Source organism: Carassius gibelio, chromosome A11 (genome assembly GCF_023724105.1).
Source record: "Carassius gibelio isolate Cgi1373 ecotype wild population from Czech Republic chromosome A11, carGib1.2-hapl.c, whole genome shotgun sequence".
Taxonomy (NCBI): domain Eukaryota; kingdom Metazoa; phylum Chordata; class Actinopteri; order Cypriniformes; family Cyprinidae; genus Carassius; species Carassius gibelio.
This window is the reverse complement of record NC_068381.1, coordinates 4,897,980-4,916,541: the sequence shown is the minus strand read 5'-3', so window position 1 is coordinate 4,916,541 and position 18,562 is coordinate 4,897,980. Positions and strand designations below refer to the sequence as shown.

The 18,562-nt window shown below is 36.5% G+C and overlaps 1 protein-coding gene across 1 annotated transcript; it reads right to left on the bottom strand.

The window, feature by feature from the left end:
• Window positions 1–1,165: 1,165 nt before the first annotated feature.
• Window positions 1,166–18,088, bottom strand: LOC128022446 (kelch domain-containing protein 8A-like). Its single transcript, XM_052610039.1, has 6 exons — window positions 17,926–18,088; window positions 8,879–9,280; window positions 8,074–8,238; window positions 7,275–7,493; window positions 4,044–4,145; window positions 1,166–3,956 (listed from the first exon to the last, which is right to left on the bottom strand). The coding sequence occupies exons 2-6, from the start codon at window positions 9,252–9,254 to the stop codon at window positions 3,754–3,756; spliced, it is 1,065 nt and encodes a 354-aa protein (XP_052465999.1). The 5' UTR covers window positions 9,255–9,280; window positions 17,926–18,088; the 3' UTR covers window positions 1,166–3,753.
• Window positions 18,089–18,562: the final 474 nt, after the last annotated feature.

The window sequence follows — 18,562 nt, the reverse complement described above, 5'->3', positions numbered from 1 at the left end:
AATCGTTCCAACATTTCCAATGAAGACTTCGAGGAAAATCAACTTAAAAAATGCAAAGCTCCATTTGACACACCAGCACTAGATTCAATAAGCAAATACTTAACATTTTTACTCCCAGTCTAACCATACTTTAATATTTTCCATGAATGATTCGTTGTGCAGTTGTCACGTAATGAACGACTAGATACTCGACAGGCAGAGTAATGATTTTGTATCTTTGGCTGTAGGCCTATTATAGGCTAATGATTTTCTGTTTGGAATATGATCAAAGATTTATATGTGGACGATCTAAGGGGAATTCTGGTATTGAAAAGATCCTGTTTAAATTGAAGAAATTACATGAATAATTATTAGTTGTTGTTGTTCTTATGTTGTTAAAGAAATGTAAAGATCATGTGATTAAAATGATCCGACCCATCATTAATTTGCACACAAATTGGTTCGACCAAATCATTAAAGAATCGACTCAAATGAATGATTCATGAATCGGACAGCGCCGCAGCCAGCCAATGGATGGACAAATACAAATGTCAAACTATATTTATAATATTATTGTTATTTTTTTATGATATTTAAGGTGTTTTTTTTCTCTCTCTTACACCTAGCATTTTAGCATGCAAGTTAAAACAGGCCTATGTATGTTTGTACTGTATTGATCTTATCATCTCATTTCTCATCCACAGATAATTATGAAATCTTTAGCATACTTGCATTTGTTAAAGTTATAGCCTACCTGTTTAAACTAACAGCCATGACTGCTTTACTACTTCCTGAAAAATCAGGCCAAGAGTCCTCAAAGCACTCTTTAACAAAGTAAAACATCAGCACTAGCCTCATTTTGTGTAGAACGACTGCAGCATTTTTTAACTGCATCTCTGCAGTGTGCTTCAGCAGGTCTGAGAGGACAGGACCGACAGGACCGCGAGACACATTTCTCCTCTGCAGAGGTGAGAGAAATCAATAGAGACAAATAAACCCCAGACCAGGAGTCCACTCAGTTAGAGTCGCTCCTCATTCTGTGTCAACCACCATCCTGCCCAAGTCTCGAGTAAGTGAGTTGCTATTTGACATTACTAAATATAAAGGGAAAAGAAAATCAACCGCCTCCCAGATAAAAGTAATGAAGATCATTTGAACTGAGAAATTTGGAAGCAAAAAGACTGGAGCAGGATATAATGTTAATTTAATGGCAAAACCACAAACATACAAGCATTGTAGAAAACCATTTATTACAGTGCTTCATTTTATTGCTATGTGCATCCAAGACACATTATCCTAACAAAATGAGAGCAAATGGCCAAGTGAAAACATCAGAATAGAAAAGAGTAAACACCATTTAATGATGTTGGCCATAGCTATGATGACATTCAACTTTATTTCTATTCAAAATACTGCATTTCTGAACTCTGTACTGACAATGAGTGTGTTTACTTGCACGGTCTTACTCTGATTATGTTTAATAAGGTCATGTAGAACACACAAGAGGTTTTCTTTTATCAGCTCATAAACTTCTGAAGCCACAATCCTGGCGGTTTATTTCGTGTGTGCATACTATGTTAAACAATAGTTTAAAATCTCATGTAAGTGTTTCTTGCATTCCTGGGATTTGAGAACGAGCTGAATTGTGCATGTAAACACACTCAGTATCTTATTATTAAAAACCCCATGAAATCTTGTGTAGAGTGGAGTTTTTAAGTCTTGTTTTGTTGTATTTCCTATTGAAAAAGTTAGATGGGTAGGACATTGTGAAAGGCTTGTCTTTAAAAAAAAAATCCACAAAACTCCCAATTACTGATTTCAGAGTTTTTTTTAAAGACAAAATACTTGATGCTACTGGAAATCGCTGAAGACCCTGTAAACATTTAGAAAAAGGATTGCATGTAGTATGTGCTACAGCAGTGCAAAGTTACCTTTGACAAGGAAGAAACTGACCAGAATGAGTGAAAAACAATCAATATTCACCATACGAACCAACAAAATCTGTTCACACAACACCTCCTACACAAATAATGCAGTGAGGTATGCACAATTAATATCCTAAAACTTCACTTTATTAATAAGACCTGCTGTATTACTAAATGATCATGCTAAAAACAGCAGTAGATTACTTAGCAACCCTGTAAATACCTTAAAATATCTCAATATACTATTATAGGGAGACTGCTAAATCTGCATCTATTTCAAACACTTATTTATTGTGTTTCTGAAGCTGTGTTTGTGCATATGTTGTTGGCTTAGATCATTCAGTGGGTGTTTGGTGCTGTTGGCTTTAAAAGGCAGATTGTCATTGCTGTACATTTTGTATTAATGGCATTTACAGCAAGCTTTGTGGAACTAAAATACATTTTGTTTCATACTATGTGCTTTAGTTATTCCTCGTCACATAATGTAGCTTATTTATTTGAACAGTCTAGCATTTATAAACCTTGTTGTACTGACATTAAGCCCAAAACATACTCTACATAAGTACATAAACAGCATCTCTAGTTTGATTTCATGCATCAACACATTATGAAATATGTCAGCATTGCCAAAAGGGGCACTATAGTAGGCAATAAATGTAAACATTGTCTTCTACTGTCATTGCTCTGTTTCAGCTAAACTACTGTCATGACGGAGCAACAGTCTGAAGAAAACCTTGCACTGGGGTGCAAAAAATGACACATTTTACATTTAAACTGTTGACATTTTTGTAGCTAGCTACCTGAATTCGGTTTAAGACAGATGTTTGAAGGAAACTACAGCCTCCCTTATTGCATTTGCAATGCACTCACTTTTGCATACTGTAGAGTGTATTTCAGGCTTTAAGATGTGGTCACATTAGCAAAATTTTGCAGGCGAAATCCAGTCCGTGTGTCTGGGAGATTCGCATGAGTTCCCTGCGTAGATTTCGCTGCTGTTGAAGTTGGTCACCTGAATTCACCGAGCTGAGCAACAGAATGCTGCTTGGTTATAATAAAGTTCCCCGTGTGGTCATGAGAATTCACCACATGAATCATGCAGCTTTCGTTAGTCAGCTTGACGAATTTGTGTGACCAATGTGAATGAGCAAAGACTGCATAAGGTCTTTGAATATCATAAAGTCAACACTGTATTTAATTTTGGCCATGAACTGCCTTCCTTAGACACTTGGGAATTAAGTTCAAAACATTATCTACATAAGTAGATTATGTAAGTGATTTTATCCATTCAGTTTCCGCTAATCTACTGTCATTGCAGCATTTTCGCTGTTCAAGTTGGTCATGTGAATTCACCAAGCTGACCAACAGAAAGCTGCTTGGTTACGATAAAGTTCCTCACTCAGTTTACGCTCATATTCAGGTTGGTCACAACAAGAATTCGCCACACGAAACCAAGCAGTTTTCTGTTGGTCAGCTTGGCGAATTTGCTTAAATAAGAGGAAAAACTGTGCTGGAAAATTTTTCACTCTCATGCAAAAGTCCCCATTGTGCAGATCTGGATTTTTTTCTCTGCAAAATTTTGCCAAAAAAAAAAAGGTCCATTGTTAATAGCGTAGATATGACACACAGCTCAAACAGAATCACTTTCAAACCAAGCAGATTTGTATTGCTCAGCATGGCTAAAAAATTGCATGACCAACCGAGAGAGACAACTGAATTGAGAATGTTTTTGCCTCTCATGTGAAAACTCAAAGCAATGCTAAACGTGACCGCAGCCTTTAATGTGAAAATTTGTGTTTTACTTGATCACGGAAGGCAACTTTTTCTGATGTGTGAACCTAAAGTTTTATGGTTAAAGAATCTCCTCCTCTTTTACATATAGAATCTCGTGGGCAGAGCTTGGGACTTGATTGACGCCTCCTACTACCAGTAAGCGATCACGGATCACGATGCTGGTGGCAGAGCAACGCGGCGAGGCCATAGGCGACAGCATCTCCCATTTCCTTTTTTCGGGATGGAAGGCTTCAACAGTGTCCAGCACTGATGGCTGATGGCCTGTATGAAGAGAGCAGATGTTTGGATGACACCAACTGTGACAGCAACTGTGCAGTAGATAAATATATCATGATGCAACTTCAGTACCTAGACCTCCAGCCACGATCATTCTGCCTCGCACTATGGCTGCGGCAAAGTCTGCTCGCTTGGTCTTCAAGGGTACAGTGTCCTCCGATTTTAACCAAGTTCCTATGAATCAAAATGGGCACAAACAAATAACAATAATAAAATGCTAAAGTTGAAGTATGTAATTTCTCCACCAATAGCAGCAATTTAAAAGATGTCATTTTAACAATGGCTGACATATAGTTTGTACATTAAAATGGGATGCAAGAGACTATTTTATCTTTGAATAAATCTATTCAACATTAACACCGTGTGATATAAAATCTGACACAATAAATCAGATTAATGCAGTGTAAGAAAGTGTAAGAAAATTAACTGGCTAATATGTGATTTATTGGTTTTGTTTGACAGGTTTTCCTAAAAATAATAAAATAAAGGACTTTCCTGCAGATTAGAGCCTGCGAGCTTGTCGATTAAAGCTGACAGACAGTTTTCCATTTGCAGGACCTAATATCTGTCTAAAAACTAAGCCAGTGGCTTGCTGTAATAAATGCAAGGGCCTTTTCCTCCAAAAAACTAAAACTTACTGAGCTAGAACACTTTAATTGCTTTGAAAAGGAAGTAGGAGCTGTGCAGCTTTCTGTGTTTCACAGAACATTAATGTGGCACATTATTTACATTTCTCAGTCAACCTAATTGGCCAAAAAGCACAATCACAGCCAGCAACACACAAACGGCATTAAATAATGATGGTTGTTTGAGAGATGGCAGCTCCTTCTGTCATGCTTGTTGAAATACTGTTGAAAAATGTGATGAGGTTTTGATTGCAAAGACACGTGCAGATGCTCACAGCACTTATGTATCTATAACAGATCAAAACCATATCAAAATGGAGGATTAACACAACATGTTCTTTTCCATTGCAGGCATTTTTCAGATCAGGCAACCCTAATATGCATTTTCTTTTTATTATTATTATTACAGTTAGTAATAATGTTTAATGTTTCTTTAAATAAGTCTCTTCTGCTCATTAAGGCTGCATTTATTTAATTAAAAACTGTAATACTGTGAAATATTGCAGTTTAAAACATAACATTTGAATACATTGAATATATTTTAAAATGTAATTTATTCCTGTGATGGCAAAACTCAGTTTTCATCAGTCATTATACTCCAGTCTTGAGAAATCATTGGCTGATGGAAATTCAGCTTTGCTTTAAAAGAATATATACATATACGTGTGTGGGTGTGTTCAGTTTTTAATAAAGGAATAAATATTTTTTAAATATCATTTAGCATCATGCTGACATTGCTTTTAAAAACATTATTTAATGTAAATGTAAAGTTCACAAACTCTGTTTGTTTGCTTTACATGTCAGTCAGGTGATCTCTTCTGGTCTAAGTGTGTGGTTCTTGGCCAAAATGAACAGCAATGTTGACTTTATGGTATTCAAAGGCCTTATGCAATATTTAAAAGCTGCTTTAAAAAGGTAGCAGCCTATATGTAGTCAGTGGACAACAAGGCTTTTTTGTGAATTAGTTTTTCTCTGGTGATTTTAGTTATATAATTTATTGATATTTTGCTGCAAATTTTGCAATTTAGATCCGGATCAAAGTGTCTGACTTGAATAAGCAATGAACTTGACAGGATATTGACTCTGGCCCTTGGTGGGCAATGCTCGCTCTGTTGTTGGCCGAAAAACTGATGCTTTTTCTGCTGATCGCTGATGCCCTTTTGCTTTTTCTAATGCCAAGTACGCCTTTTTTCAGATGCAAAATCATATTCCCTTCAAACTGGTGGTGGGGTCTGTTCATTTGGCCTGAAGTTATGAAAGCATGCTGTTCTGGGTCTAACGCTGATCAATTAGCAAGTACACAGTGTCAAGATGGATCTTTAATAAAGAACACATCCATCTTTCCTACTAACTGGGATTTTCTTGGTGTATATAACCCTCTCTGCAGCAGCTCGCATTAAGACAAAAGAGCAGATGGGCTCAACTATCTATCTGGATGAGCTATGGATAAGGGATGACAATGTGTTTCTGAATAGCATCATTTAACACCCCCCTCCTATCCCACGATCTTATCGCCTAGTTATATTAGATTGGGAGACTTGTACGCGAGGGCTTTTATTGCCGGTGGCAGATTCGGGCAGAAGGAAATTAGATAGCGAGGCTTAATCCCTCGTGCTGCTCTGTGAACGGCGGCTCATGCACCTGTTGACTGACTAATAATTAAAAAAGAGAGAAATGATTCATACGGCAGTGTGCACAGTTCAGTTGCTCAAGATGACCTCCTCGCTGCCCACTTACGATAGGAACTTTTCTTATCGCCCTTGGGGCCAAAAAAAGTCGCATTTTCCCATCTGCTGAATCTGATTAGAAAAGATCAGATTTGAGCGGAAACGATGTAGTGGAAGAAAAAGCGTGAGAAGCTGGAAGAGAAATCAATAACTCATTTCAGCTGGGGTCTGACGTTTTGTCACACCTTGTATCTTTCGGTCCCCTTTTTTGGGTTAATCCGAGAAAGATAGAAAAATCGAATAAAAAAAGGAACAGTTACAGAGATTGCTATTATATTTGTGCGTTGAAACATTTTTGCTGATACGCATTCAACAGCTAAAATTATTTTTCTTGTAGATATCACAGATTAAAACTAAGAATTGTTTCATGCCACATGCACAAGCAGTGCTTATTTAATTTGATGCCTATATTCACAGGTTACAGTATTCACAGAGTTTCAGCACTAAGTCTGTTTTTGCAATGCATTGAAGTAATTTATTCCTGGGATGCAAAGCTGAATTTTCAGCATCATTACTCCAGTCTTCAGTGTCACAAGATCCTTCATAAATCATTCTAATATGCTGATTTGCTACTCAAGAAACAATTCGTATTATTATCAATGATGAAAACTGTTGTACTGCTTAATATTTTTATGGAAAATGTGCTGCATTTGTTTTCAGGTTCTTTGATGAATATAAAGCTCGAAGGAATAGCAATTATTTGAAATAGAAAACTTTTATCACATTATAAATGTCTTTACTATTACTTTTGATCAATTTAATTCATCGCTGCTGAATAAAAATATTTCTTAAAATAAAATATTACTAGCCCCAAACCTGCTTGAAGACAGACAATTTAAGCATCTTATCGCTTCAGTTATAAGGGGTTCTTTTCTATGTGAATTCATTGCCATTTGGATGTAAATAGGAGAGATGTGCTTTCATACTGTTGGTGTGTCTAGCTAATTTACCTTGGTTGGTATCAAAGATGTTAACATTCTTGGTAAACTTTGAACTTTGGTGTAGTCCTCCTTGTCTGAGCCCTCCTAACCAGCAGAGATGTCCTGCACTGTCCCATAAGACCCCAGAATAAGATCTCTTGCAGGGCAGGCTGGGTAGAGAGGACCAGGTGCGGCTTTCCATGTCAAAGACTTCAAACGCCTTCACCAAACGCTTACACTGACGTCCACCTGATGAAAAAGAGATATTGATGGTGATTGGGCATTTTTGCATGGGAAGCACCAAATTTATATATAGTTGCTAATTCTACATTAAAACAAAAACAAACATCTGCCAGTGATTTAAAAAATAAAAAAGCCAAAGGGAAAACAAGTTATTTTACTCAATTGGCAGATATTTGTTTGAAGTATAAACTCACATAATTTAGTTCAGTTTCACAGAAAACAAGACCTAATATCTTCATTTTCTCAAGTAAATGCATTTTAATTAACTGATGTAGATTTCTGTACTGAAAAACAAGACGAAAATGCAGAGTGAGATTCTTTAATTAACTTTAAGACTTTCTGCTCCAATTTAAGACTGTTTTAAGGCCTTAATTTGTAAAATGGTCAATTAAGACTTCTGAAAACCTGTTAAAGACCTGCAGAAACCCTGTTATTTATTATTTTTTCAGATTTAGCTAATTTCATGGGACTTTTTTCAGCAATTGTGTCCCCAAAAGTACAGCAAGGTCAGGAACACACATACACAGAAAGTATTTCATGCACAAGGAGATTACAGATACACAAGGACTCTCTCTGCTCAGCAAACCTGCCACGTAGATTTTGGAGCCCAGTAGGCAGATGCTGGTATGGTAGCGCGGGGTGGGCATGGGTGGAAGGAGCGCCCACACGTCCTTGCGAAGGTCGTACTGCTGGAGAACACTTCTAGGCAGGAGGTCTGCTCCCATACCCCCAACAGCAAGAGCTCTGCCGTCTGAACAGAGGTGAAGAGAGTCAAATGATGGTCTTTATTTTGAACAAAGAACTCTTCAAAGTGTCAATTTTTTTTTTTTTTTTTTAAAGAAGTCCCGTATGCACTTATGTTAATTTTGCCAGCACAGGAATAAATTACAATTTAAGTTATATTAAAATAGAGAATTTTAATAATAATCCACAATATAACTGTTTTTACTGTATTTTTCATCAATTATTATTTTCCATCAATTTACTTGGACAGAAATCCTAATTACTCCAAACCTTTGACTTGTAGTGTATATACAACATTTAATATGTATTATTATAATATTAAGATTTATCTTCATAATATTTCATCAGATTTTTTAAATGTTTTCAGTTCTTTCTCATCCACCTGTAATATAGAGACTTTCCACTATTCAAATAATTCATACTGTTAGTCTTTAATTGTCTTTATTTTGCACAATTTACATTATATAAATATATAAAGTGATTTTATTTTTTGATTTACATGAACACAGCTGTTAAATATATTGTTAAATATATTTTATATATAGTATATTTAATATACTTACATATACAAATTATTGTATAGGTAATATACAAATGCATCAAATTTATACTGAGTATAGAATGGATTATAAAAGAAGGTTTTCTACCTTTAACAGTGACAGAAAGCCCCATGGATGCCTCTCTGAGTGAGCACCTCTTCCTCCACTTGCCTTCTTCTGTGTTGTATACCTCCACGGCCTTCAGGGGGCGCTGGTCCTTCCCCATTCCCCCGACCACCAGCAGCTGCTTACCTAAGACAGCAACCGCCGCACCGGCTCTCGGCGTGGGCATCGGAGGAAGACTGAGCCAGCGGTCCACTTCAGGGGAGTAGAGATCAAGAGCGCTGGTGGGTCGACCCGAGGCATCGCAACCCCCCACCATATACAGCTGCCCCCCGACATCAGCCAATGAGTGATACACGCGGCCACTGGAAAGACACGCCAGGCTCTGCCAATGAAACTCATGGGCCGAGGGCACCGTCATCACCCTGTGGTCCCTCACAACAGCTCCTGTAAAGCATCAGAGGAAGCAGTTTACACGGCCAACTCTACATTCAGCCCACATCTACAATAGCTTTGATGTTTAGTAGTCACTGCTTTATCCACTGTGTGCAATTCATACAGCAGTTATGACAATGTGTACAGTGATTACAACATTTGCATTGTCCATATATTCTCAAGCTGCTGCCTACAATTAGTGCAATATTATACTTGACTCATCTCATTACATCTCTGAATATATGTGAGGCATCACTTTCTCACTTTGCCAGTCTGTTCCAGATTGTCTGATTGTTGTGTATTCTTAGCTATCACTCTCAGAAATTGCTATAGGGCAAACTGGGCAAAAAGTATTAGATGAATCAGATAACAGTCAAATGCTTTCCTTCAAAAAATGTGCAAGTTCGCTGTTATATGCTCAATTTTTCAAATATAATTTTACTGAATAAAATACAGAATAAACTAGCAACATAACAGATTAAACGGCCAAAAGTGTTGTTATTGTAAACTAACTCTCGAATTTGTTTGCTTTGAAGTATACTAAATTTACTAAAACAGAAAAAAGCTAAATATAATTTTTTTGGTGTATATATATATGTATGTGTGTATGTGTGTGTGTGTAAACTGAATTGTTTCAGGGGCAGCGCAAATTGCTAAAGGTTTACAAAGACAAACCTTCTTTAATGAATAAATAGTGCACATAAGAAAGTAATTACATTTTTATTTCGTTTCGACTTTAACATACATTGTACACTTAGTATCAGTTGAGAGTGAAACAGATAAAGCATCTGCTGAAAACAAACGATTATCTGTAATCATATTTGTAATCATTATCTGTCTTATAATCATAAGACAAATAATATATGGGAATTAATTACAGGAAGCTAATGCATATCAAAGACTTCGACCAAGAAAGAAATCTCACAGTTGTTACGATATGTATCCCAGCAAACATGCAGAAAGACACAATTTGTGTTATTTATGGCTGTGAAGTCTACGGCTTAAGTTCTGCAAACACTTTTTTATTTTCTATTTTCATCCAAGTGGAGGCAGAGATATGGAAGACGGCCCAGAATAGCATCAACACTTGATTCAATTGACGCAGCCAATTTCACACAACTGTTCTTCTCTCCTCAGCTGTGTACACAATGAGCTTGAAGTGAGCTGTTGTACCGCGGCTTAGCATCCAGCAGTATCCAGGCAACCATGCTCTTCATCTCACTATATCTCCCTCAGTCTCTATCTTTCCTCGGGGAACCGTTCCCATGCTTCCCGTACAACAGCTCACCTTCATTTACAACCCTAGCTGAGCACAAGACTTTCCCAAAGAATGAATATGATGGGAGAAAATTAGAAGTATTGGAAATATGTCAACAAACCACACATTAGCTTCAAAGCAGATCCAATTATTACTGAACAACCTACTTGTTTTTAAATCCACACAACAACGGTGCTTCATAATGTGAAAGGACACTTCTAAATTCGAAAGAAATCCTCTTTCCACATGTAGGTAAACTCTACTGAGTAACTGACATGTATATAAGATCTTATCTTAACTGTTTTTAATTGATTTGTATACCTGGCAACCATTTTCTATCATATATATATATATATATATATATATATATATATATATATATATATATATATATATCCCCGGGAACACATGATGGGAAAAAAATGATAGCCTGAATGCACTGTAAGTCGCTTTGAATAAAAGCGTCTGCTAAATGCATACATTTTATTTTAATTTAATTTAATATATATATATATATATATATATATATATATATATATATATATAGTAAAGAAAGTAGAAAACAGTTATTTTAAATTGTAATAATATTTTACAATATAGTGGTTTTACTGTATTTTTTTATTTATTCATGATTGTTTTATGCTATACATAGCCTAAAACAAAAAAACTACAAAACAACCTAATGTAATAAATATAATGACATGAAATAATAATCATACAAAAATGAAGTATTCAACATAACCTAAAATAAAAGGGACCAGAATATTTGAATTTTTGAAACCTGAAACTTTTTTTCATTTTGAAAACCATTCATTTGCAAAAACTGGACGAACCAGCTGATTCAATTGAGATTTTCCAGCTCTACAAATGAAAGATGTTCACACATGGATGAAAGCACTGGAGCTCATCGCTGTGTCTCTGTGCTGCTAAAAAAAGCAGGAACATACTGAACTGGTAAAACTACATTATTATGAAATCACTTGAGCTGCTCAAGTTCTAGACTAAGTTCTACTGTAATTAGTCTACAACTCTAGTCATCAGAAAGTGTGAAAATCCCACAGGACACACAGGATCTTCATTCAGAAATGTTCCCATCTCAATGCCATTTACAGCCGGTCAGGAGGATGATGAGTCCCTTGATCACCAACTAGAAGTGTTTGGCTGCTCTGCTCTCAATGCAAGCCATCAGATAGTACTTTAATAACGATTAAACTGGGTTATTACAGGTTGAGAGCTCTGGGCCTCTAGTGATTGTGTTAACTACATAGAGACCCCTGAGAGGGGTGAACACTTCATCAAGTCCAATCACAGTTTAAAACGAGCCGATCTTTCAGTGTGTCTTTCTCTCATGCTCTCACACAGGTTCAGAATATCACTCTGTCACACTTTCTCATTTTCTTTCAACAAAGGGGGATCACAGAACCAAAATCCCGTTCCTCAAGTATATTAAACATCAAACATGAACGATAAGTAGCAATCGATTTGTAAAAGATTGAGATTGAGAAACATCATTTATGACCAATCCCTCAAGCTCTACGAACCAAACATAGTCTCTTGTGTCACCAAGGCTGCATTTATATGAACGAAAATACAGAAATATTGATGACATTTCAAGTAACTTTTTAAATATATTATGAAATGTAATTTATGCCTGAATTTTCAGCATAATCACTCCAGTCTTCAATATCACATGGTCATTCTATATCAATACGCTGATTTGCTGCTCAAGAAATATTTACCATTTTTAAAAATCACTGTTCGCTTAGTATTTTTGTCTAAACTGTGGCACATTTCTGTTTGAGTTTAAAAGAACAGTTTATTTGAAATAAATGTAACATTATACATATCTTAATTGTCATTTATGACCAATTTAATGCATCTTAGCGGAGTAAAAGTCTTAAATAGTATCCTCCAAAAACAAACATACATACATACGTACATATATATTAATAAAACATTTTTTTTAGACTTTTTACATTTTTATTTTTAAATATGAAAAGTATACATTTATTTTAAAATGTATAAAATTATGTTTAATAAATAAATAAATAAAATGTAAAAGTTCAATCTATGCCCTTCCCACAGATCTTTACAGCTGGAAAACATTTTTTATGAAACACATGAAGTTGACAGGCAAAGTAAACTCATCACAATAAAAAAAAAAAAAAAAAAAAAACCACACATTAATAGATAAGGATCTAAAGGCTTTTTAACTAGTCTAACTCTCATGGCCAACCAGCCTTTTGAAGAACGATCTGAAAAATGACAGGCCATGCTAATCTACAATAAAATCCCTTTCCAATGTGAAAAAATGGCCGTTTCCAGTTAGCTGTTTGATGCTCAGTCAGCTACAAAAACATTGTTCTATGAAAAGCATTTGTAGTGTAGATGATCGGTTCAGATTGAAATAAATATTAAGGGGTAACATTTACAAAGAGACACGAAGCTGAGCTGGGCGAGCTGTAACTTGGGGAGATATTCTCAGATGTAAATTGACTGTCAAAGGCGAGCTGAGATGAGAAGGGTTTTTTCCCTCTGCGTCCAACCCCCTGCCTTTGTTTTCCAATCGCAGTCTTTCACCTGGGGTTTCGACTATCTCTACCATCATTTACCGGCCAAGCTGTCATACGACTCATCCAAGAGAATACAAAAACTTGAAAGAAAGACACATTTCTCATGTCTCGTTTTCCTCTCCCCTCCCCCTTGACTCAGTATGCAGAGATGGGTTGCCATAGAAACAATGAGACGATCTCAAGATGTAGGAACTTGGGGTACTGTGCCGAAGCCTTCTTCACTTTTAATAATGCATTAACAAACAAACAAAAATCACGGAGATTTAACCCTTTGACCCGAGCTGACGTTCTCTTGTTAACTAAGCGGGATTGCGCAGTCTTCGCATCCCTTGCAAATTGCATTAATTGCAATCTGTAATGATTTGCTCTGCAACCTCATCTGCTTTTGGTTAATTAACTGCTCGAACAGCTTGAGATCAACAGTAGGCCCACGAGCGCCCACTGAAGTCATTTACAATCAGTGCGGATCCTATTTAAACTTTTAATTAGTTAGTCTCCCATCCCCAATACATAACTTAGGCTTAATCCTGGGCCTCATTGTATCCTAAACCTTGGCTATTAGTTGTGAGTATGATTCAATAGACTTTACGCAAATGATCCATTTAATGTCCTCTTGTCATTCTCTCCTCCGGTGAATCCATAAGGCCCCAGCAGGTAAGCGTTTATCGCCTTCTATTTAATTAGCTTCCTTGAATTCAAACAGCGCCATCTCTAAAGTCCACAAAAGTGCGGTTCTTAATCAGAACAAAATGATCCTGGGAGGTTATATTTCTGCAGGGGATTCTCTTCATTTAAATTTACATTTGCACATCAAATTATTAGCAAATAAGGCAGAGCGTTTTGACAATATACCACACCGTGCCAGGACAGAAATGTGTCAGCGGTTGGAAAAATTGCTACACTCTTAAAAATAAAGATTCCAAGAAGGGGTTTTCAAAGTGATGCCATGCCACAGAAGATCCATTTGACCTTCCTCAACGAACCTTAACAGTTCTTACAAGAACCATTTCTTTTGTAGAGTAAAGTACATTTGTAATAATTTGTAGAATTATTCCTTTATCCCAACACAACACAATTCAATGTGAAATTCAAAAGTACGTAATTCAAATCACCTGTGAAAATCAAAATGGTATAAATGGTAAAACACAGTATTGCGCCCTATTTTCACTGACTTTATTTTAGAAAGTGCATCACAAATTTGTCAGAATGACATCACTGTTATAAAGCAATATTATAGAAACCTCAATTTTAAAAATCAGTAAATTCAAACATTACATAATGTGAGTCCTTTCACTTTCCAAATGAAAAGACCATATAAACCATATAAACCTTTTTCATTAAAATATCCAGCTAATATACATAAATAAAATCCTGGTATGAAATGTCTCATCCTGCAATATTATTTAGCTCCTACCTACACATAGAATCAAAGGATCATGATATAACAGAGCTAAATGGGAGAATACTATATCTGACCTCTACTTTATTCATCTGCTGCTTTCTTAATTCTTAGAGCTCATTGTCTGGCCAATGTCAACTGTAGCAGAGCCGATCATTTCCATAGCAACCCTGAATTCAGCGCATGAGCGCACCATACAGAGCATAATGCAATTCCTCCATTGCCATTCCCTGGATGATTACATAAAATGCGTTTAGTCTTTCCTTGATGATTTTATATTCGAAACTCCCTGCAACACGCTTTCCCCAAAAAGCAGACTTAATAAAACCCAGCAACATCTAGGTCAGCCATGGACAAAACCATAGCTGCTCTATTGATTCAACAAATTAAACTATGACTCCTGTAAAAGGCCTTTGATCGAACCGAGTGGATTAGATTCAATTACGAAGGGCTTCGACGTGCCATTTGAATATAAATGCAGTGGGATAATAATGCGGATGAGACTGGTCCGAATGAGGATTCGGCAGGAAGATTACAACTGGGAGCTGGGGATGTATTTCTCTAAAGCGAGAAACCAAAAGGTCTCATGGCTAATTGCTATGGAAATACCTTCCCACAATATGAATGAGTCCAAGGCCTCGGATCCTTAATCAGCAGACCAGCTATTCCCCCGCGGTGTTTAAAGACACCAGTACAGCGAGAAATCACTGAAGCTCAACTTGGCAAACTTGGGAGGCTGTCACTGCTGCAGACAGTTAATATTTGGAGCGGGTGGATATTATGCAGTCGCTGTTTAAAGCAGGCTAAAACAGTCTTCAGAAATTGGCTAGTCTGAGCCTTTGGGGGAAAGCTTGTAGAGCAAATATTCCCCTTTTTGAAAATGCACTGCGAGAGAGCTGCGAGTCAAAGTATGCTAACCTTTAATACAAATTATCCGCTGCATTCAAATGAGAAGGTTGACTGACTGCTCGAAAAGGCTGTGACCTTTAAGGTAGGCAGATGCAATCCATACTTAAAGTCTTTTCATCTGGGATGAAGGTGTGACATCTTTACCAAAGGGTGAGTTATCTTAAGCAAAAATACTAGTACTGCTATATTTTACATTTGACCTACTAACATCTTATTCAGTTATGTATGCTGACAAAATTTACCTTATGGACAACATAAAATCAACATGAATCCTATTTACTTTCCAAATGCACGTTCTTGGTATAATTGTGCACATCTTTTATGAACTGTATGCAAAGAGAAAAAAAAAAAAAAAAGTAGAATGTAGAAGCATTAAGCAAAAGGACACATTAAGTCAAATTAAGTAATAAAAAAATTCTACTAGCGTTTTCAAAACATCTTTATTTAATAGATACATCATTAGCACAAAAAGTCTGGGGTGGGCCTGTCAGTTTGGAAAGTCATCATGCATACTTCCCTACTCTACTTCCCCGCTGTCGCCTCTGGCTTGCTTAGTTGGGGTCACTTCATCTACAGCGATATCATTGACTTGATTGCAAATAAATGCCCAGACACTATTTAAACTGAACAGAGATGACATCACTGAATTCAATGATGAACTGCCTTTAACTATAATTTAGCATTATTGACACACTGTTTTCCTAATGAATGTTGTTCAGTTGCTTTGACGCAATGTATTTTGTTTAAAGCGCTTTATAAATAAAGGTGACTTGACTTGACTTGACTATATGGTAAAACAGTAGAAGGATAACCCACTGCTTCTGGCGAGATTCTGAAGTGCACATCTAATCGAAACTTACTATCCCATGAAGCCATGATAGAGGAGTGAAGCGACACAACTGAACTGAGTATTGCATTTAGACTAGAACATACTGTAAATTGTGTTTCAAATTATACATTATAAACTATGCACTTATACTCTATGTACTTATCCAATAAGTACTCAGCTGTGTAGTGTATGAACTTCATAAAGCTATTTTGTCATTTAGTATCGGAGTCTAATAGCCTCTTCCTCTCCAGTAAACATGCAACTAAGCTGCAACAGTGCATGAAGTGTGCAACATTACCAACTTTATTTTCTGATTGATTAAGTTTTTGATTACATGATTAAATGTTATTGTGTGAATAATATGTAATCGTAGAATCAATAAAATTTTAACCACAAATGCTCGTCTAGCAACTAGCTCAACTTCACGGATTATTGAAGTCATGTTGGAAAGGTCACGCGTGACTTAGGTGGAAGTACCGACCAAGTGTTTACAAAGCAAATGTGCAAAGAAAGTCAAATGCCCTTTCCAAAAATGTAAAAAAAAACAAAAACAATGCCAGACGATTTCGAAAATGGATGAGAAAATGAGATAAGATATGAAGAGCTAACCTCGAGTGACCTTTCCAACGTGATTGCGTCATGCTTGAATTTGGACGCGCATCGCGGAGCTAGTGCAAGATGTGCATTTGTGGTGAATATATATACGTATAAGAAAATAAATGACAGATTGTTTCTCTAGATTATGTGCCCTTTGAAGTTGCACTGAATCTGCAGCTCGGACCTTCGGTCCATTGGCCACCATTAGTCCAAAGTCCGTTATATGGAGAAAAATACTGGAATGTTTTCCTCAAAAACCTTAATGTCTTTGTGACTGAATACAGAAAGACATGAACATCTTGGATGACACAGGGGTGAGTAAATTATCAGGAATGTTTTACACTGGAAATGAACAAATCCTTTAATATTAATGTAGAAACAAACATTTTCTGTGAAGCTGCTTTGTGAAAATGTGTTAAGCACTATACAAATAAATGGAACTGAATTAAGTGCATTATCCAGGAATTTAAACTTAACTTTTTCTGTTTGTAATTTTCACTGTCAATTCACTACTTACACAATTCATACTACAAAATTGCAGAAAATAGCGCATAAGTATGCAAAATATTTTTTTTTTCAATTATGTTTGTTGTCATTTGTGGCACAGAAATAAACATTTCACATTAGATTTATTTTAAAAAAATGCTTCATGCAAATAAACGCATGAAAAAAGACCAATTGCGATTTAGTATGCAAATATAACGATGACGCAATCACAACGGGAACATTCAATCAAAGTAAAAGTCAACGTCAATTTTTCAAACTTTTATCCTACATTTCTCTAAAGAGCCTAAAGTTTAAAAACCATAACACGTTGTCCACAGAATAAAGTTTGATTGTCTGTATACAGTTTAAGCTGCATTAATGGCAGAAAAACAGACAGAATGGATACCAAGCAGTTTCACAAAATAATCATAGTAAAGTTGGAATTGTCATGCATATACATTAAATACACAGTATTACCGCGATATAAAGTGTGAGTCAAATGTTTCAATGCTGTCATGTGTAAACAGTTGAATACACTGATCATCTTGCTATACATGCATCGCATCAAAGCATCAAAGCACACCGTTTTAGAAATGAATCACTTACTTTTCGGGTCTGGGCTTCGGTTTCTTCCGATTCTCCTCGGGTGCTTCCCTTATGGATAAAGCGCGAAGCAGAGCAATAATAATCCTCGCGTGGAATAGACCCTCCCTCTCTGTCTGTCAGTCAGCCTCCCAGCATCAGCATCAGCAGCAGCAGCATCAGCAGCTCAGGCTCCGCCGAACCGCGCACAGCGTCTCTCAGCAATACCTCCCGCTCTCTCCCTCTCTCTCCCTCTCTCTTTCCCTCATATGGGTCATGCATGAAATATTCATCGCAGCTCTTCACCATATCCGTCATTTTGACATTAATTTCAGACATACTCAAGGGGGCTCCAGTGCATCTGATAACCTACATAAGGCCATCTCAGTGTAACACGTCTACTCAAATGTCGCTCCCTGTGATGAAATGAGAAGTTGCAGGAATCATTTTTCTTGGGGTTTGTGTTGTTTATCGTTATCACCATAAAAGTTAAAGAAAACTCCTAATTTAAGAACTGGATCCCTTTCAATTCAAGAGCGTGAGTTTGAACCAAATTGGCCACGCCCATAAGAAGATGAGATGGAATGATAGGAAGAGGATTTGTATCTATTTACTAAAGAGATATGTATGTAATGTATGTTCTTGTGGCTCAAGTGGTAGA